Source organism: Pantherophis guttatus, chromosome 11, assembly GCF_059756535.1.
Source record: "Pantherophis guttatus breed Tessera chromosome 11, ASM5975653v1, whole genome shotgun sequence".
Lineage (NCBI taxonomy): Eukaryota > Metazoa > Chordata > Lepidosauria > Squamata > Colubridae > Pantherophis > Pantherophis guttatus.
Window position 1 is genome coordinate 1614255 of NC_142073.1, and position 26889 is coordinate 1641143.

At 41.1% G+C, this 26889-nt stretch overlaps 1 protein-coding gene across 2 annotated transcripts in view; it reads right to left on the reverse strand.

The window, feature by feature from the left end:
- BANP (BTG3 associated nuclear protein) overlaps nt 1-26889 on the reverse strand; it is an 86316-nt gene that overhangs the window by 50721 nt on the left and 8706 nt on the right. For both annotated transcript variants that reach the window (XM_034426599.3, XM_034426598.3), the window contains exons 2-7: nt 25942-26071; nt 24922-25016; nt 23396-23595; nt 11734-11856; nt 10884-11059; nt 83-322 (exon numbers count right to left, since the gene is read on the reverse strand). In XM_034426599.3, the coding sequence (XP_034282490.1) occupies nt 83-322; nt 10884-11059; nt 11734-11856; nt 23396-23595; nt 24922-25016; nt 25942-26011 (904 nt within the window). In that variant the 5' untranslated portion in view covers nt 26012-26071. The remainder of the gene's footprint in view (nt 1-82; nt 323-10883; nt 11060-11733; nt 11857-23395; nt 23596-24921; nt 25017-25941; nt 26072-26889) is intronic.

A 26889-nucleotide genomic window follows, 5' to 3' on the forward strand; every position in this document is an offset into this window, starting at 1 on the left:
CAAGTTTGCCCCTCTGCTGTGCAAGTTTGAAAGACGTGCTTATGGGAAGAGATCTCAAGGCCCAAGGAGACCCAGTACTCACAACGGATGCCGTAAATCATGAGAGGATCGAGTTGCTTCTTCCCGTGCTTCCCTTGGCCAGAAAGGTTAGAGATCGCCTGGATTTCTCGATGGAAAAGGTAGTCGAGTAACGTCAGCGCCATCTTCTCAGCAGTCCGGCAATTGGTGCTGATGTGGAGCATGTCTGCCGGGGTGATAGGGCAGCGCACACGCATCTCGGGGTTGTTTTCGTCCCCAAGCCACGTCCCGCTAGGATAATCCTCTAAAAAGAAACACACGTGAATAGGGTGCTTTACTTCCCACTGAGATCATAACATTGCCCTTAGCCAAAATCTAGGTCGCATAGAGTGGGCTTATTTTAAGCAGGTGAATAACAAAAAGCTAATTATATGTATGTATGTATGTATGATATATATATTTCTCTCAGCCAGGTTTTTTCCTACGTAAATCAAGATCTTTATACAGCCATAGCTCAGTGAAATCCCATTCACTAGTTTCTAGGCTTTTTCAGACATCAAACCAGCATTTTGCTGTCTATTAGGAGACTAAATACACAGCAAAATGCTGGTTATATATATATATATATATTTTCAGATGCTTGGCAACTGGCTCATATTTATGACAGTCGTAGAGTCCCAGGGGGGGGTCACGTGATCCCCTTATGCGGCCTTCTGACGAGCAAAGTCAGTGAGGAAGCCGGATTCACTTAACAACTATGGCAAGAAAGGTCGTTAAATAGGGGGAAACTCACTTAACAAATGTCTCACAAAGCAGCAGAAATTTTGGGCTCAGTTGTGGTCGTAAGTTGAGGGCTACCTGTATAAATGGATACCAGCATATAAAAAACAAGGAGGAATTCCTTTTAGAGACAGATGCCCTTCCTACAGTTCCTGCAGGTGAAAATGAATCTCTTTCTAGCCCTGCGAAGGCCCATTTGGGACAGAACAGGAAATTATGATCACCTGCTACATGCAAGAATCACATTAGGGTCAAACTCACATATTCATTTTTCTCTTCCCTTGTTTTCTGCAACCTCAAGAACCACGGAGAATTTTGTTTCTGCATCTAAAAAGCCACTGTTCCTTGTGACATCCAAAATTGAGGAGGAAAAAAACAGATCATTTCAATCACAATTAATGAGAAAAAAAAAAAAAGGTGAGACAGGGATAAAAACATTTTATTTTCACCTCCGTGAATTCAGAGGATCTGGCAAACCCAGAAGAGATCTGAAGCCAGTTTACTGATCTGATGCAAATAATAAACTCTATAAGCAGAAAAGTTTCTCTTTGGTGTCTCAAGGTGGCCTCAGGAAGAGAAGGGGACCTTTGGGGTTAGATGGACTTCTGTGAATTCTCCCTTGGTTGCGTTTGTGGGCTTGTGCTGCCAGATATGGGGGGAAAAGCATGATGTGCTTCTCACCTACTGGAGTGGTGTGATGGGGAAGGACGCAGGCAGCAGCAACAGGAGGGTGTTTCTAAGCTCACCTCCAGACCACCGCTGGCTGTTTCCCTTCTCCAAACCCTCAGGAGCCCTTTGAAGGCAACCCACAATTGTCTTCGTTGTTCACAAGAGCCTTGTAGAGCAGGACAGTGGTGGGCTTAGTTCTCGGGCTATTCAAGGGGCCTTTCTAAAGCCACAACACTGAAGCCACAACTAAAAGAAGCAAAACTTGCTGGTTGCTTAAAACTGCTGGAGAAGGAAGGGCTATCGTGTCAGGCACCAAGCGCAGAGCACTGAACCACAACAATGGCGGGAAGAAGCTGACTCAGCATTCGCTAGGAACAACTGGGAATGTGCAGCATTTGTGAGTACAGAAGAATGGTAATTTATTTGATTAATTGCACACAGGGCTCATTAAGAGAAGTCACTCGATGGGAACCGTAGCTCCCAAAGAGAAATGGATTTTTTCTTTTTTTAAAAAAAATATATATTTTACGCTACTGGAATGGAAGTCTGCATTGTTTCTGACGCATTCACCAAATGGGTTGATTTACCTCTCCTAAGAATGAATCACTGGTGATGAAGAACACTAATTTTTTTTTATTTTACTACATGGGTACATGGTTTTTTTAATATGTCAACACTACAAACAATTTACGTCCAGGGCAAGAGAAACTCAAACAACTCCACCCACCCAGCTGAAAAATGTGGAACTTCCATTCCCAAAGTTTAGTAGTGTTTGTTTAAGGGAAATTTGTTGGATGGCTGGCATCTAAGAGACCCATAAAATTGCTGACTCACCCAAACCCAGAATATAATTACTTCTAACTGCCTAATTAAGGAATCTTCCAAGGAGTAAAGATGCCGATACCCAAGGGGGCTCGAATTGTCATCTCTCTGGATTGAGGCACAGCAGCTACAAGAGTTTAAGCCCTGTCTCCATTTAGGGGGTAGATGCAACCACAAGGCAGAACCATCAGTGTCACAGCCTTCCTGTTGCCTGATCCAAAAACATTCAGCTGTTGACAGAGTCAAAATAATATTAGCATGAACTTGCCACACTATTTAGTTTCTCGGTGTCAGAAACACTGTCTGTGTGATATGAGAGCTTTCCTAATGGCTGACAAGAGATCTGGAAAAAATTACCAAAGGATCAAACTTTTTTTTTTTTTCCTCAAAACTGAAAAAAAGCCTCTCGAACTACATCATGATAGAAGGCCGTTTTCTTGTCCTCAACATGCAAACCATTCCTTCAGTAATTCCCTTCCCCAAGGATAAAAGAAAAGAATTCTACTCTCCTTGGTAAGATTAATACTTTCCTTGGGCTTAGCTTGGAATAAACAATTCTGAGTACTCATCGAAGGCACGAAGTGCATCCAAGCATCAAAAGAAGCATTCATCACATCGCCAGGAAGAGGGAGAGAAGTACCTGAATACCTCCCTTTCAGCATGCCCCCATTTATGGAGTTCTTGATGGTCTCTGAGCATGGTTGTTGGACTTCAGCATCAGCACCCTGATGATGTTCCGTAGTTGGGTCATGAAACATTTGCAAGAAAACCACCAAGCTCAGAAAGCACCAAGGACTCCACAGTTCAACCCCAAGCTACAAATATTCTCTCCTGTTGGAAGATTCATATTTCCCAAACACAAGAACGTGGAGAGCACACACATTCCTCTGAAATCTGGATCAGGCATCCTCTGTTCTTTTGCACAAAGAAAACAATTTTTGCACAGAAAATCCTTTGGGGACGCATCACTTTTAACATTCCTTAACCTGCAAGGCCAGGGTCCATCTGCTGATTCAACACTCAGCCTGCTACTTCTGCCGGAATATAATATGACCACTTGATTCTTTGCCGGTACTATATTCTCTTCGTTACAGGGAGAAACATTCTTTGAACCTACCTGATAGACAAGAAGCAGGAACAAGAACTCTAAAAACAAAAACCCTCTCAGGGTGCCATCCATCAACTCTATTAACAGGTGGAAAGTACACTGAACACCTGCTTATGTCAATATTTAGAGAATCAGCCGGTTGTGTTTATCAAACGCCTGTACAATGAACAGAAACAGTGGAGCCTAATAGCTGCACCAAAGGCATACAGCACAGAAATAACAAATTGCTAAAAAATTTGTTAAAAAATTTCTCTGGAGCAATTGTGCAAGAGGTGTTTTTTTTTTCTGTCTTGTCTACATCCATCAGTCTTGACTGTGTGAGGACCGAAGAAGAGGCTCTGGGGACCGCTGAAAATTAGCTGCTGGAATTTATCGTTAAGAAACCCCACAAAGGCTTCCAGGCTTGACCAAATCAATTTCCCCTCACCAGGGCAAATCTTTCTTTGGTTCAAGTACGCCAAACTGATACAGAAATCATAAAAAAGAAGAAAAAAACCTCTACTCAAAACCCTTAATGTGTAAGTCTGTCTCTGTGTGTGTGTGTATATAAACTAGGCACATGGATAGACTTCATACCTTCATTTGGTATGTTTCCTTTGATACCCGCTAAGCTCACTGAGTTGCCGGCTGAAGTTAAAATACATTTCCTTTGTTTGTGAACCACATCAAATAATGCAGATTTCAAACAATTTAAACAACATGTAAATTCCTTTCAGCTGCTTCCTTTCAAAACAGTTATGATTCTTCTTTCTTTCAAAAACTGCTTTTCATCTGGCCTGATGCTAGTAACTGAAAGCTGTTTGGGGAAATGTGTGGTACGCATGGGAGAAACCTTGCTTATTTCCCCCCACCCCACCCCTGTTCTGTGCAAGGAACAAGAACTCTTCTTTATTGTCAGTGAAACAGAGTCAGAGGGAAAAACCTCCAAACTTTTTGAAAGCGTCAAATTCAGCTTCACTGTTTCATGAAACAGTGGCCAGAACTGTGGCCACCATATGACCAGAACCTGGCAAAGTTATGTCAATAAATCCACTAAAGGATATACAAAATTATTTCCACAACATGTAGGAACCAAGGGAGGAAGGGAGGAATGGCAGAACAGATGCACAGGACAAGTGGGAAGGAAGGAAGGAAGGAAGGAAGGAAGGAAGGAAGGAAGGAAGGAAGGAAGGAAGGAAGGAAGGAAGGAAGGAAGGAAACAGCCAGTTTACTAGAGAAATCTAAAACCCTAAAGTTCTCAGTTCCCCTTCTTCTTCAAACTTGGGAGAAGTGTCCGTTTCATAACAACCTTCAGCACCGCCACAGAGATGGCAAAAGAGCTGCTCCAAACCATTTCAGATTTTAGGCAGCAATTTTGAGAAGCAGACAGAAAATGGCTATGCCTGCCTAATGTAAGTTGTACTTATCTAATAAAAGCTGTATTTAATTGTGAGCAGATGACCTAATTTAATCTTGCATTTTCTGCTTTTGAAAAATAGAGAGTGGTCCACCAATACCCCCTAAATACAGGGAGCATCACTATTTGTTTACTCAGGATATCTTCCCAGTGGAAGGCAGAATTACCGGTAATTGGAGAAAAGGGCCCTTTTCCCCCAGGGGAAGTTGGAACCCAACTCTGGGAATGCCAGAGAAGCACAGCCAACACAGGCTGACTGAGAATTTGGGGGGACAATTCTGGTTTCGCTCATCTGGAGGGTACCAGCATGGGGATACTGCATATCAGTCATTGGGTCTAGCCATCGTTAGGACTAGTCTATTGAGCAAATTATGATTTATCAAATTATAACAATCTGTTTATCATTTACAATCCAGAATTCTGCAAACCAGAAATGGATTACTGGTCCATCTCCAAACTCAATATTAAAATATGTAAGATTGCTTGTGGCACTTCAAAGGGCTATTTCATTGTTATCTATGTTGTGTGTTCTTATTGAACAGCCCTTCACAGTTAAACAGCCCTACGAAGTTCTGCAAGCAAATTAGACCCCAATACTAGGAAGAATTCAACACACTTAAGGATTAGTGTCTGTCTTCTTTAAGCATTTCTTTTACGTTTCCCAGTCTAGCCTGCAAACCCACAATTTTCCGATGAGCCAAATGCTAACCAGACCCTACCCTGCTTATTTCAAGATTGGCCCCAGCCAACTAGGTACTGCCATCATTGTAAGAAGACTTTATTGTGGAAAAAAATACTGGAAAGTGACCTTTGAAGAGCTGTTGGAAAACTCTCTAACCGATTTATAAAGGGCGGAATGGGATCCATTCCCAGCTAATCCATGACCAAATTAAAGTGACACTTTGAAAAGTGAAACAACGTGATGCTGAAGTGAAATCCTTCTATTTCGGGAAAAGGGTGACAGAATGAAGAATGCTCATTAAAACCAACTATTAGAAAAGACTGAATATTGTAACTGTCCTGGAGCAGAGGAGTCCAAGAACCGCAGAGAAAGGAGTTCTATTACCATAGATTGGTTACATGCAAAAAATTTAAGCATGTAAGTGGCAACACAAGAAACGATAATTACAGAAAGATGTATCCAATTAGAACTAAGTGGAATGGAAAAACAATTTAAGAAGTTTTTAAAAAAAATTAAAAGAGAGAGGAATGAATCAAGCAAATCCAGCAACACAGAAATTAGCAAGCTGTGCCGACACATATTCGGTTTTCTTCATTGTAGGTATGAAGCTGCGTCTGCAAACACACTAATATATAGTAGGGTCCCCACCCTGGGTTCAGAGCAGCCCCCGTGGAGGAGATTCTGAGGGTCTTGATCACCGAAAGTGATGCCAACTCTTTAAGGGCCAACTGAGGGTTGCAGGTTTGAGCCCATTCTAGCAACATTGTCCACAGGTCTTCTCCCTCCATTGTCACCCTTTCGCATGGAAATTGAAAAGAAATTGAGATAGCATGCAGAAATACCTCTCTGCACGCTATCACCATCACAGAGGAAGTTCCTCCAGGAGGGAGGACAACTAAATACCTGTGATAGGAGATTCGGGTAGGAATAAACAGCTCTGACCAAGACAAACATCTTCGTGTGTGTGTGTGTGTGTGTGTGTGTGTGTGTGCGCGCACATTTGCACCTGTGTGTGTGCCTGGGTATATTCAAAGTAAAAAACATTGAAGAGCAGATGGAAATCAAATACAATAGTCAACATTCTTTATACTTCTCACGTTAATTTCCCCCCTTGTTTCTCCCAGACAATAGAAATGCTTATCAGAAGATCCTGGAAGAGAAAAACACAGTGGGGGAAAGTAGCTTTATTTCTATTTGAAGCTGCTTAAGCTCTATGCTCCTGCACGCTCATTCAAATCTCTGCGTGTCAGCTGAATTTTATCACTTCGCTCAGTCTAAGGGCTTTATTTATGCGGCATGAGCTTGATAAAAAGCATCAATTTTTATGTGTGAGGCATTGAGATCCAGCGTTGTGCTTGTCACGGTGACTGGCAAGAAGCTTTCAGACAAGAGATTAGGGACAGCCATGAGTCTTTCCTATGCCTCCACTTTTTGAAGCTGTACCTTTGGACAGCTTATATGAAGAGAGGGATTTTTAGGTCCATAATTTATCTAAGGAACAGTTGCATTTTTGCTAAAGCCCGAATTCAGAGATGACAAACTCCGAACATGAGCAATAGGAGCATCTTTGGGCACATCAGGACTTCCTTCCATACTTGACCTTACAGGCCCTGAGCCAATCTGCGGTGTGTATGGCTAGATTCTTTCTTTCTTGAGACTCTGCACTACACCTTGATGTAAACATATATGGGACTATTTGGTTAATTGAATGTGCTACACAGGAGCAACTTTTAAGTGACTCCATTCCCACACAACCATCCCTTCTCCACAGTTAAATTCTTGGTCCCAGCCAAAGTAGAACTCCTACTTCAAACTCTCATTCCTGGTTAAATGCCTGAACAGTCATGTTCAGCACATTAGAAGACCTTCCCTTGATTTCCCCAACGCAGCAAGTCCAATTTCTACCATAATACTGGCTGCTGGTTCACTCAGTGTATTATCTTTGGCCAAGACAAGCTGATTGCTGGGGACTTGGTTGTTTTGGATGGTTGGTTGGTTTGTTTTTACATTATGGAGATGATTTATGACGATGACAGATCTTCAGATGTGATCAAGAAAACAAATCCAAGAAAAATGATCTCAATCTTTGGAAGCCGGGAACCATAAATTATTTTGGCAGAATAGTGTCACTCAAGGGTTTCTAAGCACATGTAAAAAGTTACCACCAAATGTTCAGGAGAAGGAGAACTATGGCATTCTTGGGACAGTGGAAATCATTTGCAGGAAAATGGCTTTAGGACATGTAAGGAAAGTCACACAAGAAGAAGAGAAGTTAAAAAAAAAAAGGCAGGGAAAAACCAAGGAAAACTTTGTTCGAAGGAGTCCCGCAAACCGATCTCTTTCGTGTTCAGGGAACTACTCTTTCTTCATTCACCTGGTGGTCTCTACAGATCATTTAGATAAACATTTGTAAAAGAAAGATAAAGAGGTGAGCTGCTTCCTTCAGTGCTTAGCTCACAACCACTCCAGCAGTCTTAGAACTTTGCTTTTGCTGATTGAGGAGATACCTTCCTGCTCTATTGTGTCAACATCTGATCTCTTTCCCACTTTATCAGCAAAATGTGAATACCACCATGAGTACAAGAGAAGAGCATTTCTCCTGCTGAAATGAGGGATTACTTCAAGCGTTGTAAATTATCTACAGATGGGTGTCTAAATTGCCCAACTTTCAAGCATGGAGACTTATATAATGGTTAGGTTTGTCATCCATAGGCCTGGAATCAATCTGAAAGTACAAACTGCAGTGTTTAATTAACTGTCACCAACTGGCCAAGTTTGTTTCTGAGAACACTAATAATTTTTCCTATTTCGTTAACAGTTTTTTGTTGATCACGTCTTCTGAAAATGATTGTTACTGAATCAATCCCCATTCACTCATTTGCATAAGTGCAGCCAAGAAATGAACCAAAATTACAGAAGTCGTACAATGCCGTGCAGAAAATGCTACACTCTTTAAAATCCTGAAAGAAGAAATTGGGACTTATTCGAAGGAATAAGTGACTGCTGGAGTTCAGAAACCCTGACAACATGATCTAAAATGGAAGGCAAGATAGTCTTTGGCATAAATGAATATGATTTGTCAGTTGTTGCCTTCGTTGGACACAACAAGAAGGTAAACCTTAAGGCCACTTGAAGATTTTTGATTGCCCCATGCTTGAGGAAACCCAACAGCCAAACATAAGGTTGCAGAAAATTAGATTATTTGGTACAAATAAACAGCGCCTAACATCTCTGAAAAAGGTGAAGCGGTCTAACCATCAGCAAAACTCGTAAGTATAAGAAGACATTGACATTCAATTGAACCAGACCTAAACTTATACCACGACTTTATTAAATTTTTTCCTACTTAAAAAGTACCGCTTTGAACTGATCAATCAGGAAACTATATATTCTCAAGTCTTTTCCTTTGGTTAAGTCCAGCATTTTTATATATACAATAATCCTATTAAAAAGCCAACATCTGTCTGCCTGTAAATGCGCCAACAAATTATGCTGAAAAGGTCAGGCTGCAACGAAGTCTTTTTTTACTACATCAAAAACCACTTCTCTTAAATAAACAGCTGAGAAAATGACTCAAAATTATTGCCTTTTCTATTATATATACTGGAGCGAGGAGATTTCAACCGTTGTCCAGCACATACACAATTAAACTACTATTAGGTAATGATTTTAGTTTCCACTGGGAGACAGATCATAATCCCAGTTACATCTGAATTTCTGCAAACAGAACACACTCTCGCACAAATTCTATAAAGTTTTATTTATTGCTTTAAAACTCTTACACAATGAAGAATCTGAATTTTTGAATCTACTTTTGTGCTTGCATTCTTTAAGAGGGAAATAAAAGTGAGCAAAGCTGAAGGGAAGCCCCCCAATTTTGCAGCTTTAATAAATGGCATCATCTTCAACCACATCTCCCTGCCTGCTGTCCAAAAAACGGAGTCTGCCCTGCGACTTTTTACCTTTAATGGCTTAATGGTTCTTGTTCAGAATTATGGCATCTCCTTCCCTCTAACAAATTCAATCAACAATGTCATCTTAACTCTGTATTCTTTCCACAGCTGTCTCTGCCCTGCACTAACGTTTAATGCTGAAGTATATGTGAATTTAATACGCATCATAAAATGAGAGAATCTTGAGGCATATTCCAAATGGTTGCATTCCAGCAATGGTGAGTTTTTGGGATTTGAAGAGCAGAACAGAGGTTGGGAGGGGGGTGGGAGGTTGGAAACTGATAAATTGCTGACAAGGCTATTGTGTATACAATACATTTTCGATGGGAATTTCCTGTTTTCAAAAATATTGTTTAGAATTGCCAAAGTAACTGTTTACTTTCAGGAAAGTTCAAGCTCACCAGAAGGGCATAATAACTTTCAGCAGGCAGTCTGCTGGCATCTTCTCTTGCTTCCTAAAGAAACACATTCTTTTCCATGGAGCCGGGTTTGCCACATAGAGACCCAACTGCAGAATCAGATCAGAGTTTTGAAAGCCTTTGTGTCTTTTTTTTTTAACTGCAAACGAAAACTCTTAATTTGAGGTTCACAAATTGCCCTGGAAATGGATTCTGTTCTAAACATGACTCAAAGATCTATTTAGATCAGTGTTTCTCAACTTTAAGATCTATGGATGTCAACTTCCAGGATTCCCTAGCCAGCATGGGGAATTCTGGGAGTTGAAGTCCATACATAATGTTTCCAAGGTTGATCCATAACAGCAAAGACAGCTGAAGCCTATATTTGTCCCTCACCGCATATATATTTAAATATTCTTCAATTGAAGCTCAACTCTAGTAATCCTTGGACACGATCTTGCAGTATTCTGGGCAGCAAGGTAGAAGTGATTCTGCGCTCTCTTCTTGTGGGAGGTATCTTTGCCTCTCCCTTTACTCTACAGCCAGGGAATGGTCCATCACCGAAAGCTGAGCTTCCAAGCCCAGACAAAGTTGATGCTAAGACAACAGGTTGCTTACGAAATCTCCTGCTTCATGCCCATCAAAATATGGTATCTGAATGAAATTAAGACATGAGGGATGGCACACACCTGGGGTCTTAGCTGTTCGATTTCAGAAGGGGTTCTGGAAGCCACATCTAAAATGTTTGACCTCTCTATGTAACCCTAAGGCCTCAGGCTGTGAGTTTGATTTAAGGAGAAAGCAGAGGCCTCTGGCCTAAAGCTCTTCCATGACCCCCAAAGCTTTTACTGAAAACTTGGGAAATGATAGGGCAAAATCTTAGATGCTAACAACAGAATTTTTGCAACCCAGGGCCAAATCAAGCTATGTATGAGACGCCGAAGAACTGCTTCCTCTTCTGAGGCAAAGAAAACATGGCATTTTAAAGAGAAGACCTAAAACTAAAAGGGCTCCAACACTGGGATTAGGCCAAAGATTTCAAAGACGATTTACTTACCTTCAGAATTCAATGTAATAAGAGTGACGTTGTTCCCAATATTCTGATTTCCTAGCTGGCCACTGTTTGAAACCGAGTCGCTGGCTTCAGAACCACTCTCTCCGTCTTCGTTGTGGCTATCATCATGCCCTGGGACTTTGACCACAATGGTGTTCTGCCTCCGCCCGGGAACAGCACTGAGGAGGAGGAGGAGAAGGAGGAAGAAGAAGAAGAGGAGGGTGTCACGGATTTGTGCAGGGGTCCACATGTGGATTCTCTTTCTCTCTAGCCCACATTGGCCGTCTTACAGGAGCCCTGGTGGCACAGTGGTTAGAATGCAGCATTGCAGACTAACTCTGCCCACAGCCAGGAGTTCGATCCTGACCGGCTCAAGGTTCTCTCAGCTTTCCCTGCTTCCTAGGTGGGTAAAATAAGGACCCAGATTGTTGGGGGCCATATACTGACTCTGTAAACTGCTTAGAGAGGACTTCAAAGCACTGTGAAGCGGTATATAAGTCTAAGGGCTATTGGTATTACAACTTGCAGCACTCCTACCCCCTGTAGTCCATAAAGACCATCAGGTACCAACTGGCCCAACCCAAGGGAAGGAGCACCCAGGAGCTACCATGAGAAATGGGAACGCATTACCATGATGTCATATAATGAGACATCAACTGATCCTGGGGGCCAAGCCAAATTCAAGCCAGTTTCCGGCAGGGCTCCGAAGACCCATGGCCTAGGGAGACTCTTCACTGAAACTCAGGAAAGCCAGTGCATCATTTAGCTAGCTGGAGCAAGGGTTAAGCTGACCTTCATGCAGTTTCCTGTGCCTGCAGACAGAAGGAGGGAAGAGACCTCCGCCATTACTAACTTGTTAAGGATATTTTCCAGTGAATCAGCTGCTCGGCTTAACGGCTCTTCCTGCCCCACCATCTTGGCTACAATCGAGTTCTGACGGTCGTTGTTGAGAATTACTGTGGTCTGAGGGACAACACTGCAAAGAGAGTAAACCGGGAGAGGGGGAGGAAAAAAAAACCCAGAATAAACGAGATTCAAAAAAGCTCTTTTGCCATCCATTAAGTCACACCTGGCAGTTTAAGCGAGTTGCTCCGTGGAAAGTGTTACAAGCACAAATTTGTGGAGAGGTTTCCCTCTTTTTGGTTTCAAGGCTGTTTGTGATGTATTAAATGCAAAAGCTTGTAATCCATCATATTCTGAACTCTGTTCCATTTCTGGAACTCGTAATTCTTTCAAGGAGCTGACTACTTCAGTAGAATTATGTAACGTCCTCTGACCCCTGGCAGAATTATTCCATCTTTTTTTTTTTTTTTAGCCAATTCAAGCTAAATATGGGGGGAGAGAAAATTTAGTCTACTAATTCCTGAAATCAAAGAGTGACTCAACTTCCTCTGTTGAAAATAGATGGCCTCTTTTTCCACTCAGTGAAGGAGCTCCACTGTGGGAATAAATGAAAATGTTTTCACTATGGCCTGTTGGGCAATCCTGAGTGACCTACTTCATAGACTGCTCTAAGCCACGCATCTTGGTTTATGGCTAGGTTCATCTATTACTCTAAGCCAAGGTCAAAGAGAGCCCATTACGGTTTAGGATAATCCAACCACGGCAAAACCAAAACACGTGTGACAAATACTCGTCAAAGGATGCTCAGGCAAGCATGACTGCAAATGACACTCCTGCAAGAATAAACTTCTTCCTTCCTTCAAAAAGGGGGCCAGGTTTCATTGTGCATCCTGTTAAGTGGATAGGAAAACCCCTCGTTCTACATTTTTATGCCAAAAGGCTGTTTAAGGACACGTTGACCAGCCTTATCTGCTCCACTTCAACAGCCTCTCCAGTTCCACTGGTAGGGCTTTACGTGGCATTTGCAACCCTCACACTGCCACTTCTTGGGATGCCCCACGGTTTATCAACCCCCATCCCTCCCTCATGCAGAATGCCCGGCTCACTTTCCCAGGCTGTCAGTTTAAAGAACCCCCTGAAGATGTTATGGCAACAAGAGGGGTTCCTGCAATCTAATTAATGGAAAACTCGGGCTTTACTTCATTCTGTAGTTTCCTTTGAATAGGAAAAAAAAAAAAAATTAAATGAAGACATTTGACATAAAATGGGGAACTCCTCCTCCTCCTCCTCCTTTGTCTGGACCATCTGATTGTGAGCCTTGTGGCATTTAATCAACTTAATAAAGAGGGAAGATCTGTCTTTGATGTCCACCATTAATAATTACTGAAGAAACTCAAGAGGGTCTGGACCCCCAACACTACAGAGAAAGTGGGTTTTCCCTGTGTTGTTTTTTTCCCCAACCCCTGTTTACGCTGCTGCTTTCTATCCCACAATTTCTATGCCACAACTCCCTTCTTCAACTCAGCCCGGCAAAAAGTACTCCAAGGGGGCTGGAGCTACGTGCAGGATGCATTCCCTTAGAGCTCCATGTGTACGAGCAGAAGTGCCAAGATTCAAGCGACTATGGAAGCTCCATGGATGGATGAGCGTCTCAATGCAGCCATTGATAGACACGGCACGTGCTGGATTCATTAACAGCACCGAGGGGAAATGATTTCACTCGAAATGGCTCCAGATATTAATACCTGAAGCTCAAGGGGGAGTTGCAGGAGGAGAGATTAAGCAGCAGCTAGGAGGAAAAAATGTGTGTGTACGTGTGTGTGTGTGTGTATCTGCGTGCAACTGGCATGTGTGAGTTTTGTTGGGTGAGTGTGGATAAGAAGAAGAGCAGGTTAGGATAAGGGATCCAAATTATTTCATCTGCAAAATAGCAAAGATGACTCTTGTTTGAGATATGCCTATAACAGATGGACTTGAACTGCTTCTCAGGAATAAATATTAATGGCAGCATAATATGATTACCTTTTTTTGCTTCCTCAGAGCTAAAATTCAAAGAGGTTCATCCCAGAAAAGCCATGCTTAAAAACTTGGGGGGAATAACAGAATCCCAGGGTCAATGTTGTATGTCCAAGCACAGTTAAAGGATAAGCAGCAAAATCCAGAAATCAAGAGAGGGACGAGCCGCAAATTTTCTAAAGCAAAACTTATCAGGGAGTTTCAGACAGCAGGTGCTCTGTGAATCATTTCATCTAATGTCCTTGATAAAAAGTCCTACTGTCCGAAGGACATCAAGCAACAATCATCAGCAACAATCAATTAGTTCCTGCACGGACAAGTAGCCATTAGCTCTGGACTCCATTTTCTTTCTGCCATTCTTCACGCCAGGCAGGATAAGAGCTGAGATTAGCTAAATCCGGGGTGTCAAACTCAATTTAATTGAGGGCCGCATCAGGGTTGTGTTTGACTTTGGGGGACTGAGTGGGTGTGACCAGGGTGGGCGTGGCCAGCTCAACGTCATCGAGGCTCCGTTTTTGGCCGCGACGGCCTCCTGCAGCCCTCTGCCAGTTTCCAGGGCGGGCCAGATCTAAGCACCCAGTGGGCCAGATTCGGCCCGTAGGCCTTGAGTTTGATACCCCTGAGATAAATTTATTTATTAAATTTATTTATTTATTAAATTTATATGCCGCCCCTCGCCGGAGACTCAGGGCGGCTCATCACAATATATGAGGACTGAGGAGAACACGACCCAAGAAAGCAACTCAAGTTCACGGGTCTCTTTGCAAACCATATTGTGAAGAATGCACCTCAGCCTCTATTTCGGTATAAAAAAGAACATTTGAAAGTTTTCAAATATTCAAAGGGCATTTGAATATTTTCTACAAGCAGGCAAAGCCTTAAAATCTATTTGTTAAACAGAAGGATGCAAATCATTAAGCGGGTTAAAGAGAATTAGTATCTGTCCTGCCTCTCGTCAGAAGGGGAAATTCTTCATCTGATGGATGAGGATGTGGCAACCGTGATGCTTTCTTTTCAATGGAAACAGACCTGCGGAGAGTGTGGGGTCTTCTTAATACCGTGTTTCAGTTTTTAGAAATCCACCAACTATTGGAAGATCACTCTGAGCTAGTGAAGCTCAGCCAACCCACGTTATCTGTGACCCAGAGAAAAAGGTGAGCATACTCAAGACAGAGACATTTTTCATTCTTCTGCTGAAAAATACAGAAACTTCTGTTGACTCTGAGATATTAATCACACATACTTTTCGAATTAGTTATATTCCTATGTTTAAACACGGGGAAGAATTCAAAATAAATCAGCGTTTTTAAAATGATTATTTTAATAAAATGATTATTTAAACCCTGAGCAAAGTTATGAATTTCTTTGGGCTTTGGGGATTCCAGTACATTTTTTTTAGGTGTTCATATCTTGGCCTCTCTTTTATTGGGCAGAAAAATCATGTTTATTTTTCGCCCATAGATTCCTTCCAGAGATGATTTTAACTCATATCCATCACCACTAGCTTCCCGTTTTTCTTGGCCAATGACCTGTCACTCACCCAGGCGGTGGCCAATAAAGAGGGGAGGATTTCTGGCCCCCTCTCAAATGAACTGCTCTCCTCTTCCTTGAAGTCATATTAAAAGCTCTGAGGGAGGGGAAGGACAGGAACAACCAAATAGAAGAAATCAGCTGACATCTCACCTGCTCCAAGGTAAATGTTCATAAACACCAGGCAGACGAATATTATGGAAAAGCACAATATGGAAAAATTGAGACAGGAATGCTGACTCTACCATGGTCTTGGATCAATGGATTATTTATAGAAATACTCCACTGGGGGAAAGAGGCAAAGGAGGGGCAGCATCTGGTTTCTAATGAACCTTTGTTCCACTTGTGTAAATATAATCTTATGTAACTTCGTATGAAGAATGTTAACAGATGCCTTTTGCTGAAGATGATGGACAATTGTAGCTATGTCTTAAAAGACTAATTAGATATATGTAAATAATCTTATACATTAGCATTTCCCACACAGCACAGTGTTGGGGACGGAGGGAGGAAAGCAATGACTGGCACAATTTTTGTGTGTGATAACCAGAGAATTAATATACTTTTCTAATAAACTGGCACAGAAGACAATTTCCCTATCCTGTAAGGATCACCATAAACCTGCAAACCTCCAAAAAGTGAGGGTCCTTTGACCAAGAACATTGCCACCTACCTATAAATAGATTTTCTTGCTCTATCTATCTATCTATCTATCTATCTATCTATCTATCTATCTATCCATCCAACCTTCCATCCATCCATCAGCTAGCTGGCTGGCTAGCTATCTATCAAGCTATCTGTCAAGCTATCCATCCTTCCATCCCTCTTACAGAGGCAAAGGTAAGTATTTAAAACATAAACATAAAACAGAGGGCAGAACAGCTGCATAGTAAAACCTCACAAAGCAGTATCGGCTTGGTTCGCCCCTTCAGACATAACTGGTGGACATAAGCAAAAAATTTCCTTGCACTAAGATCTATTTTACTGAAATTCTTAATTCCACACTTGACATCTCTCTTTCGCATCTAGAGGCGTTATAATGATGATGCTTTTTTTCAAAGGAGATCAAACCAAGTCAGCCATCTTATCAGTAGCATTCTTGGAATTGAATAATATACAAAATTGTGGTTAATTTGCAAAAAGTGGTACTTATTGAAAGAGCAAAAATATGCTAAGCATGCTTTTAAAAAATAACCAACTATGTTGCAAACATTTAAAAATTTGAGAGATACAAACATTCTCCACTCTAGTTGTAGAAAGAATCCTTGTTAAGGGGTGATTTACTGGTTTCAAGACTAACTTCACTAACCAGTATGGAAAACCAGTTTCAATAAAATCTGGCATGGTTTATTCTTGTTCGGAAGAGGCCACTGAACACAGAAGGATACCCACTGCAGCCATTCATGAAAAAAGGACCCATTCATCTACAGAAGTGTTGGTTGCGTAGTTTTCTTGAGCCCAGTACAGAAATGGATTTGTGCTGTCTTCGACAATGTGAATTAAATTACTTGCGTTAATTAATTCAATTGTTGCTGACCAGGTTCATCTCTGATTTTATTTCCCAACTTAAGGGGAGCCAGAGAAAAAAGAGATGGGGTTTTGCATTTTCGCATTTTGTTAATTGTCCTTCACCTTTCGGTCACCCCCACCTCAATTTCGTACTTCACCACCCACCAACGTCTGCACTCCACAACTGTTCCAACCACACAGAAGATTCCTCGTTCCTCAGTAATAAGATCATTGGAGGAACAGCAGACCTGAAGATCAGCTTACAAATCTTCCTTTGCACTCTTATCATTTCGAGGAGAGCTTTGGGGACTTCAAAATGGGCCGGGGTTCAAATCCTTCACAACATACAAGAGTTGGCTGGCAAGTAATCTCATCTCTAACTGCGCCATTCTAAAATTGAGCCCACCTTCTCTCATGTCGCTGGCTCATAATGGACAAATGAGGGTAAGAGGAGTCCGGGGAGATTCTTTGAAATTAGCAAACATGAAGCCCTTCAATTAACATTTGTCTAAAGCAGGGGTCTCCAAACTTGGCCACTTTAAGACTTGTAGACTTCAGTTGAAGTCCACAAGTCTTAAAGTGGCCAAGTTTGGAGACCCCTGGTCTAAAGCCAGAGGAGAGATCAGCAATGAAACACATGGACATTTGACTGATTGGCCTGTTCCAAAACAATCCTTCGTTGGGAATGACGCCCAACACCTTTGGCATGTTGAGTTCAACTTAATGCCTTAATCTCTCCCAAATGAACTCAGTGGAATCCAGGACTCAATCGACTTTTTAATGCTAACTTTCTTTAAAACACACATGCCTTTATATTATAGGCAGGGATCTTCTTCAGCCAAATATTTGGAATAAAGGACAGATGTTGTGTATTCCAGATCATCTGGAAAGCCTCATTAGCAATCATATTTATTTAGCATCGGCAATGCCTCATTGACAACTGCATACACACTCACCCCTCCACCTCAGTGCTTTCCAGGTAGAATTTACCTAGGCTGTAGCCTTTGTTTCTTTAAAACACCACCCTCTGTTATGAGTACTTTACAAGATAGTGCTCCAAAGTTGGGATTTTCAACCTGATTTAACTTGCGCAATCCTTTCAATTCTCGGCATGAAAGACTCCACTTTATATATAATACTTTTCTGCCCCCTTCTGTCTACTGTAAACCAAACATGGGGATTTAATAGCAGAGCTTCAATCATTTCTTAGGATCTCCAGAATTGTAGTGCGGAACTGAAATGAACTTCATTCAAATGAAATTAAATGAAGTCTCCAAGTTTCAAGAATACAATCTAGTAAAATCTCTTCTAATTTCAGACCTAACCAGAATGGCTGAGGGCAAGGAGACAAGGAGCTTAATCTTCAGTGGAAGATGCCCCAAATGAGAAAAATGGCTTTGCTCATAAGAATGTCTATGGAGATTCTCACTCATCCAGGTCGTGGTTGTCCCAAAGGAGCTTTTTCAAAGGGCAACTGGACTTTGCTTTCCCTTGAAGACGTTTCATTTCTCATCCAAGAAGCTTCTTCAGTCAGAACTGAAGAAGCTTCTTGGATGAGAAGTGAAATGTCTCAAGGAAAAACGAAATCCAGTTGCCTTTTGAAAAAGCACCTTTGGGATGCTCATAAGAACGTTTTAAACTTCAAAATGGATAATTGAATGACTAGGTCTGCTAGTGTGCATTACACAGAACTGACAATGAGAAAGGATTGAATAAATGAATGAACGAGAGAGAGAGAGAGGAGGAGAGAGAGAGAAAGAGAAAGGTATATGTTTAAGGTTATGGTATCACAATCTTTTTGACTCATGGAAAGTGGATTCTGAATGACTCGAATGGAATGGAATCCATTCTATCTATGAAAACATTGCCTTGTTTCTTGCTTCTGAAACCCAAAAGCATTCCAGCTGGCATACTGGGGACCATCTGCAGAATAGCTCCCCTTAATCAAAACCCAACACACCCAATCTACAAATCCTCAGAACAAGTTACGCTTCATATCACCCAGCTACACCTAGAAAACTCACGGGGGCCATGCTGCAAAGAGCAGGTTGCCACTGCAGCATCTTTGATGGGTGACTGCCTAAGTAAGCATTGAGTAGATAAAGTCTGTAAGTGACTCTCAGGGACACTCAGTTGAACACACATAAGTTATTAACGTCTTGATGGAGCAAGTTTGCCTTATGGGCAGATAAAATCTGAGCAGGAAAGGATGTGCAACTGCCAAACAATTCTCTTAGTCAAACAGTCAAGACTGCACTTCTGATGGGCACACAGAGATATTCTTAGACTCCATGTCACATTTCAAAATAGAGAATGCTTCCCTGTGGCATAAGAACCCGATGCAAAATCAAGCTTCAGAAATTGGTATTGCGGGAAGTGGATTTCAATACCTAGGAAACGGCAGGCAAGCGCACATCCCATCAATCTATGTTCCATCAGGCTAAAATACTCTTGTAGATCAACTAATGAAACTTAAGACTCCCTGACAGCTCTGCTGGTCTTGTTAACAGAAATTCTGGAGCGCTAATCTCATCCAGATCAGGGTTCTCCAAATTTAGCAATGTTAAGGCATGCGGACTTCAACTGTGGTAGGAAAGGAGGGTTCTGAAGATTCAGGATAGTAAACTTCCCTACTAGGGAAGAATCCCTCTTTGAACAATGAATCTTTTATTAGGCGAACTCCAGCTGGTAGGAAAGTAAATGAGCCTTCATCTTCCTAATATATTCCTCCCTTCGTACCCTCTAGTTTATAAAGGACAGAGGAGATATTACAGATCAGGTTGAGTGTCAACTTTAGCACAGAAATCTGAACTTCTGCTTTTTGCCAAAATAGTGAAGATCCCAACCATTAGTCCTCTTCCTAATATGAAAGATGTAAAAGTTAATCCAAGGAAGCAACATTTTTTTCTTGTTTGACATCTATTTACAGATTATCAGAAAACTGCAATACCCAGAAAAATCAGTTGGAAGAGATGACCCAGGGTCAGGAGTGACGCATCCAAGGAGCATCTGCCTAGGGACTGCGTTGGTGGGCCACTTTGGTGAAAGACTGCTTAGGAAATACAAATCTGTCAGGCAGAGAAGCCTGACTTCACCATTCTTGCACCGTGGCCCAAAAAGCTGGACCAGAATTCCCAGATCATTAGTCTGGATGCCACAATGCATTTTCTAACCCACTGTGATGGCTACATCTGATGTCATGCTGAAGTGAAAAGGCCACATTCTTGCCAGTTTCCATGCTGGAAGAAACTTTCAGCATATTTTCTTGAAGACTAAGATAATTTTAGAGCCAGACTCCTAAGAAATTAAAGACAACCAGGGCCAGAAAAATTTATGGGGAGAACAGGCAGACTGAAGGAGGAGGAACAAAGCTGAAATAAACTAGGCAGAGCTGAAAATTTAATGCATACTTTAAAAAAAAAAAAAACCCTGAGCATATATGTATCGTTTGAGAGCAGCATTAACCCTTGTAAAATGTGTTTGTCTTTAAGATGCTGATTTTGCTGCAAAGTAACAAGGTTATTCTTATTTGTTTTCATCTCATTGTATCCGTTTAGCAATACAAATAAAGATCACATTTGTGCCTTTGGACTCAAAGGATGCAAACCTGACTCGTGTGAAAGAGAAAGAATACATGGGAGCGTACATGCACATGTTTATTTTTAATAGTCTCCGCTTTTTACTTAAACCTCACACTTTCTGCATTTTGTTTTCTTAGAGATAAGTTCCTTCCAGCTGCACACTTGTGACCTTATACCAATGGTCTCCAAACTTGGCAACTTCAAGACGTGTGGACTTCAACTCCCAGAATTCCTCAGCTGGGGAATCCCCTGCCGGCTGGGGAATTCCAGAGGTTGAAGTCCACAAATCTTAAAGTTGCCAAGTTTGGCACTGCCTTACACTCTGCTTACTCACTTCTTCAGTGAGTAGGATGCTGAAGGATCGGGCCACCCTCATGCCTTGTGCAAGTGAACTAAGCCAGATGAATGAAAGACAGACATTTCTGTATCAAGGCTCTCCAAACCCAATTTATAGTTACCATTTCAAAACTTTTAAAGCACCAGTGTCTTTATGTCCTATGAGATGGGAAATTCAGACATTTTGAGAAAAGGGTTGGAAGCGGCTTTCACAGAACAGCCTCATGTCTTTCTGGCACATCTCATGGAGGAAAGTATGTCATATATACTGACAAAAACAAATACCCAGGAATTTTTCAGCAGTCCAGCCACTTCCAGCTATTTCTCTTATTTTCTGAATGGTGATGATCAAGAAATAATAACAAAAATTTTAAAAAAAATGCATTTTGCAGTCAGGCACTACAGACTGGCAAAAAAATTGGATGATGCTTTTGAGATGTGACTTTTGTCTATTTCTCTACAGCAAATTTGAGTTGCTATCTAAAAAGAACAACATCTTGGAAGATAAAATCCCTAATCAGTTTATTTACCACAAGGCAAAGCAATTTAGGACTGAATATAAATCTAAGGAAAGGCTCTTAAAAATAAAGCAAGTACCATAATTTTTTTCTTCTTCCCCCCATCTTAGCATTGTTTTGGTTTTAAAGAGCATGTATTTCTATTTTCTCCTTTGGAAACTTTCATTTTAATAAACTCTTGTTATTACACTCATGATAAATGATGAACCCATGAAATAACACAGCTGTTAATGGCAACACAAAACCAGAGCAAGTCTACACATCATTATTTATAATATATAGCTCATCTCACAAAACTGTTCTGTGCACCTGGGGGAAAAGCATTTTTCACAAAAATATTTCCCTTGGTGAGACATAAACAGCTTCAGAATACTCATCAACACTTCATTAGGCAAAATTCAGCCTTGAGGTACAGACTACATCCATCAAAAATGCAATCAACTCTAATTACTAAAATCTGTGATAACACTCACTGGACATACTTTGTCCCATTTCCAATGAAGGTCTATATATCAAAATACGTTTTCAGCAACCCACCAAAGACAAAAGTAAGGTAAAGATTTAAACACCAGCCCCCCCCCCATAGGAAACGTTGGCATAAAAATAACTACTTTTAATAAGTGTATCCTCATGTTAGCATATCCTGCCATCTGCTTTCTATGAAATTAAAGAGAAGGATGTGTATATTTTAGCTGGGTTTGGCTGTTTGGCTTTAGTTTCGTATGTGTGAACCCAGCCATTTTTTCAACAAATCCATGGTGAAAACAAACCAAGATTTAGCACTCTGAGTGAACCTGTCTTATTTATTTATTTATTTATTTATTTATTTATTTATTAGATTTCTATACCGCCCTACTCCCGAAGGACTCAGGGCGGTGCACAGCCAAACAATAAAAACACATACAATACAAAATTTAAAAAATAGAATAAAATCAAATTAAATAATTTTGGCCCCGACAAATTTAAAACCCCAAACTTTTAAAACCAATTTAAAATTGAATATATAAATACTAAAAGATATTTAAAATTTTAAAAATCTTTTATAAAAGAGGGGGAAAATTAGGCCAGGCTGGCCTGGTGAAATAGTCTTAAAGGTTATCTACGATAAGGAAACTGAAATTCCAAATATTTTGCTCTAAGGGAAACAAATCCCTCTGTATAGGAAACTGTCATTATTCCGATTTCAAAATTTTTTAAAAATGTGAAAATCAGTGGGGATTTCCAAAAGAGAAGGTTTGAATGTGAATGTATTCAATTTCTCTGTATTGTTGTTGTTGTTGCCCATAAGCAACTCTTCATAAAAGAGGTGCAGTGCTGACATTTCTGAAATGGGAAACCACTCCTGCCCTGTTGCCAAGAAAACAAGCTGAAGGTATCCCTATGAAAGTGTTTCTCAACCTTGGCGCTGAAGTTGTGTGGACTTCAACTCCCAGAATTCCTCAGCCAGCCTCTTGGAGTGGCCAAGGTTGAGAAACACTGTCCTATAATCATGGAGGTTGAGTTTGTCCCAAGGGAGCCTTTACCAACATTTACAGAACACTCATTCTATGTGAAACGGTTCTAACAATCTTCCAATGGTGGGTTACACATTACTAATATCTCAACCATGCAACACCATGGTAGCATGAATAATCATGGTTAATTATGAGTTTATTTCCAAAATCAGAGGGGTTAAAAACATGCTTAAACTCTAAGAAGGTTGGATTTTTTTATTCCCAAAGTCAAAACAAAATCCGGGGGGGAGGGGGGGGATGCCCTAAATCTAAGCAGGCAAGGCTGCTACCCTCTTTCCCCCAAAATAAGACATCCCCTGATAATAAGCCCAATTGGGCTTTTGAGCGGAAGGCAATAAGGCTTATTTCAGGGTTCAAAAAAATATAAGACAGGGTCTTATTTTCGGGGAAATACAGTACACCAGCTTATCTATAAAGTCCTGTAGAAACAAGCCAAGCCAAGCAAAAATGTGGCAAGACCTCCAAGTCCACCATCCCAAGGTAAAGAGATGTTGGTCACAGAGCCAAGAGCACCATTTTTTCTGCCTTCAAGAAAAAAAAATACGTTTCTCATTCAAAGCTGCATGCCAGCTTTGTTCCTGACAGTTAGCCCACGTCTGTCCTGCTTGATTGGGACAGACAACTGATCAGGAAATAGCAGGCATACGCAGTGACACATGGAGACTTACCATCTCACTTTGTTGCATGTCTGGGTGGCCCCAAGCGGGGATCCTGCCACCATGGGCACCTGGATGGGGCTATGTTGCTTGTTCATGACGAGGTCCAGTTTCTCTTCCAGGGACTTGCAGGTTGCATCCAGGGCCAGCAGCTTGGCTTCGATGCTATCCAGCCGCAGGCATATCGTTTGGTTGATGGAATACAGGAAGGACTGGGGAAGAGAAGGAGCAGAGGGAGCTGAGTGAGGTGGCAAAGGGAGGCTGCGTTTTATGCTTGCGTTTACATAGGCATCTGCAAAGGGCACCAAGGATTTATTTCAGCTGTCACCCTGGACCTATCTTCAGTTCAAATGATTATTACCTGCTCAAGGATTTTGCGCCTTGGGTATTTCTGGAAACAGAGCTGAAAAGGAGGGATGGTAAATATGCTTTAAGTTCTAAAGTGTACCTAGATAATTGCAGGCCTTTTTAAAATAAGTATTCCACTCAAAAACATGAGATAATTATTTACGACAAAATACAGATTTTGCTTTGATTTGTAACTGGATGGGACAGGGTTTCTTTTAAAATACTTCTTGTGCACCCTCTGGTGGATATGATTAAAATAATAAAAGAAATTGAGTTCAAATGACCTACAAACTCTGAAGGTGAAACACACAACTCTAGAAAACATCTAATTGTATTTTTAGGCTATTTTTCATTATAAGTCAGCAATCTCTAAACTTAAACCGAAACTTTTTCTAATCTTCTTAATGGAAATTTTGCAGAATATTGAAGATTTGCGTTAAGCATATTGCTCTCTTACTATTTTATTTATCCTGTTTTTTTTAATTAAGAAGCTGTCAACACAGCCATAAGCTTTGTTGTTTGATACAATCAAAATTTATTTCTAGTTCATAGGGAAGATCTTAGTAATTCTCACAGAGAGTAAGGGAAAATACAATTATTAACTTTGAATCTTCTCTGATTCATGGAAAAAAAATATTTTCCACTATGCAGTTGGGAATATTCTGTAATTATGCTAACATGACTCCCCCCTCCCCGTGTATACATGCATCTGATATACACCGGTAACTTGGAAATGGATTTGTGCTGAAGTGATAATATGTGTCAAAAGTACAGGTAGCTCTTGACTTACAGGAATTATGAGATAGTGAGTCATGCCAGTTGCTAAGCAGGTTGTCAGATGATAGACACAATTTATGACTTTTCTTGTGGTGGTCATTAAGCAAAATACCCATTGTTAAGCGAACCTGCAGTCATTAAGTAAACACTGAGGTCATGAGGTCCATCGTCACTTCAAAATGGTCATAAGTCAAGGACTAGCTGTACAAGAGAAGAGGCCTCAGATCTTTCCATGATAAAGTCTATCTCAAACCTTCAGGACCTTTGGCCAACACCAAACGTGCCCCTCCAAATATCCCCAAGGACACTCGGTGGGCATGATGGTTTAAATCACCTTAAACCGTCAAAAAACATAGCTATTATCTACCCATTATTAGCTGCATTGTGCGAACGAGCGTGTACGTGGCTACAACCTTAATTGACGGGTCCTGACAATTGATTTCTATCCGCTGCCGTTTCGTAGGAGGGTCTACATCTTCATCAGTCACTTCATGGTTTTCCAAGACAACTGCAAGCCCAAAAACAGAAACAAGCAAACCGTTTTCAATAGTTCCATCAAAGGCCCTTGGTTGTGAAATGCAAAGGAAAAGCAACAAACTGGATGGGCAGAAGTGTTCCAGAAGCTGTCCGTGCTGGTAAATTCTTCTCCCAAAATTTCACAGCTAGGTTTACCTATTATTTACAGCAGTGTTTCGCAACTGTAGGCAACTTATGTGGACTTCCAACTCCCAGAATTCCCAGAATTCTGGGAATTGAAGTCCACGTGTCTTAAAGTTGCCAAGGTTGAAAAACACTGATGTAGAGGATTTCAGCAGTGGATCAGCAGCCAGATGTTGGGTATTTTAATTTCCTCGATAGTCCACCCACCAGATAAAGAAGAGCCGGGATTATGAGAATTAGTTCAAGACATCTGGGCAAATCTAAATTGGAGAACGCTTCCTTAAATAGATTTGATCCGATGTGGCAGTCCTCTTTGTTTACATTAACTCGTCCTAATGTTCCCATCTATTCCCAGTGAAGACCAGTACTATAGATTCCATTGCCTCGTTTTCTGTCTTAAAACAAAGTTAGAAGTAAAATACCAGATTTCCAGGACAGCTGGAAAATTGGAGGCAGTGAAGAAAGTTAAGTGTGAGGTTGCTACACCGCTGTTTTACTCAGCGTCACGAAAAAAGAACTTCCGTTACATTACCTCTTTAATTTTCTATGCAACACATACCACTGAAATTGAACTGGTATAGGGTTTCCTGCCTAGGCAGGGGGTTGGACTGGAAGACCTCCATGGTCCCTTCCATCTATTCTATTCTATTCTGTTCTGTTCTGTTCTGTTCTGTTCTACTCTGTTCTATTCTATTTCTATACCACGAAACATGCAAATTGGGTGGCTGGTTTATTTGTGCCTCCCTTACCTTTATATCTCTGCAATAACATACCTGGATGATCTGGGTTCAAGTCCTCCACAGCTATTTGAACTACATCCGCTAAATCCTGTTCTGTCATCATTCAGAAACAGGGGCGTGGGGCTGAACTGAAGGAGATCCGTCAGTTCATACAACTCTGATTCTGCAAAACATCAAAAATGATGGCCCCATGAGAACCACAGCAATCACCACCCGCCACCCAGCGCGTATGAGCATTTTGACAAAAGAAGTACACAAATGAGCATTTTTGACAAAAAGAGATGCCCATTTGATCTTCAAAGCATACGGGGATTGTTTCATGGCAGCAGTGGCAAGCAGGTAACAGCCCTTAGCCATTGGAGGCTGCAGCTCTCCTGGTGTGGCTGCTCAGACTGACTAGTCCAGGGGTCTCCAATCTTGGCAACTTTAAGGCCTGTGGACTTCAACTCCACAAAGCTGGCTGAGGAATTCTGCGAGTTGAAGTCCACAAGTCTTAAAGTTGCCAAGGTTGGAGACCCCTGGACTAGATGCTCACCCGAAAACTCCCCAATTCCACTTGTGCAATGAAGGAAGAGACAGTCTGTTTTTCCCTCAATTTATTGTGAGTGCTGACTCCAAAGTCCATCATACTGACACTAAATACCGTTGTACAACTGCAATCACCTTCGAACACAGTCCTAAGAGATGAACCAGCAAGAGCTGATTTCTTCCAATGCTTGCTCTTTAAATTATCAGCGCATGAAAGAAATCTCAACCATCGTTTTAATATCACAGTGTAAATCTATGCATGTCTAGGCAGAAGTTAATTTTGACAAAATCCAGTAGTTTAATTTACAGGTAAATGGTCCAGGACTTAAATCGGTTTAAGTTACATGTTCTTCTATCTTAGCAGTATTTATTACTGGTGAAACATAGCATATCTGTATATGTATGCAATATTTTGTTTGTTATTGTTAGGATTGTTTTAATCCAGGTTCCCCT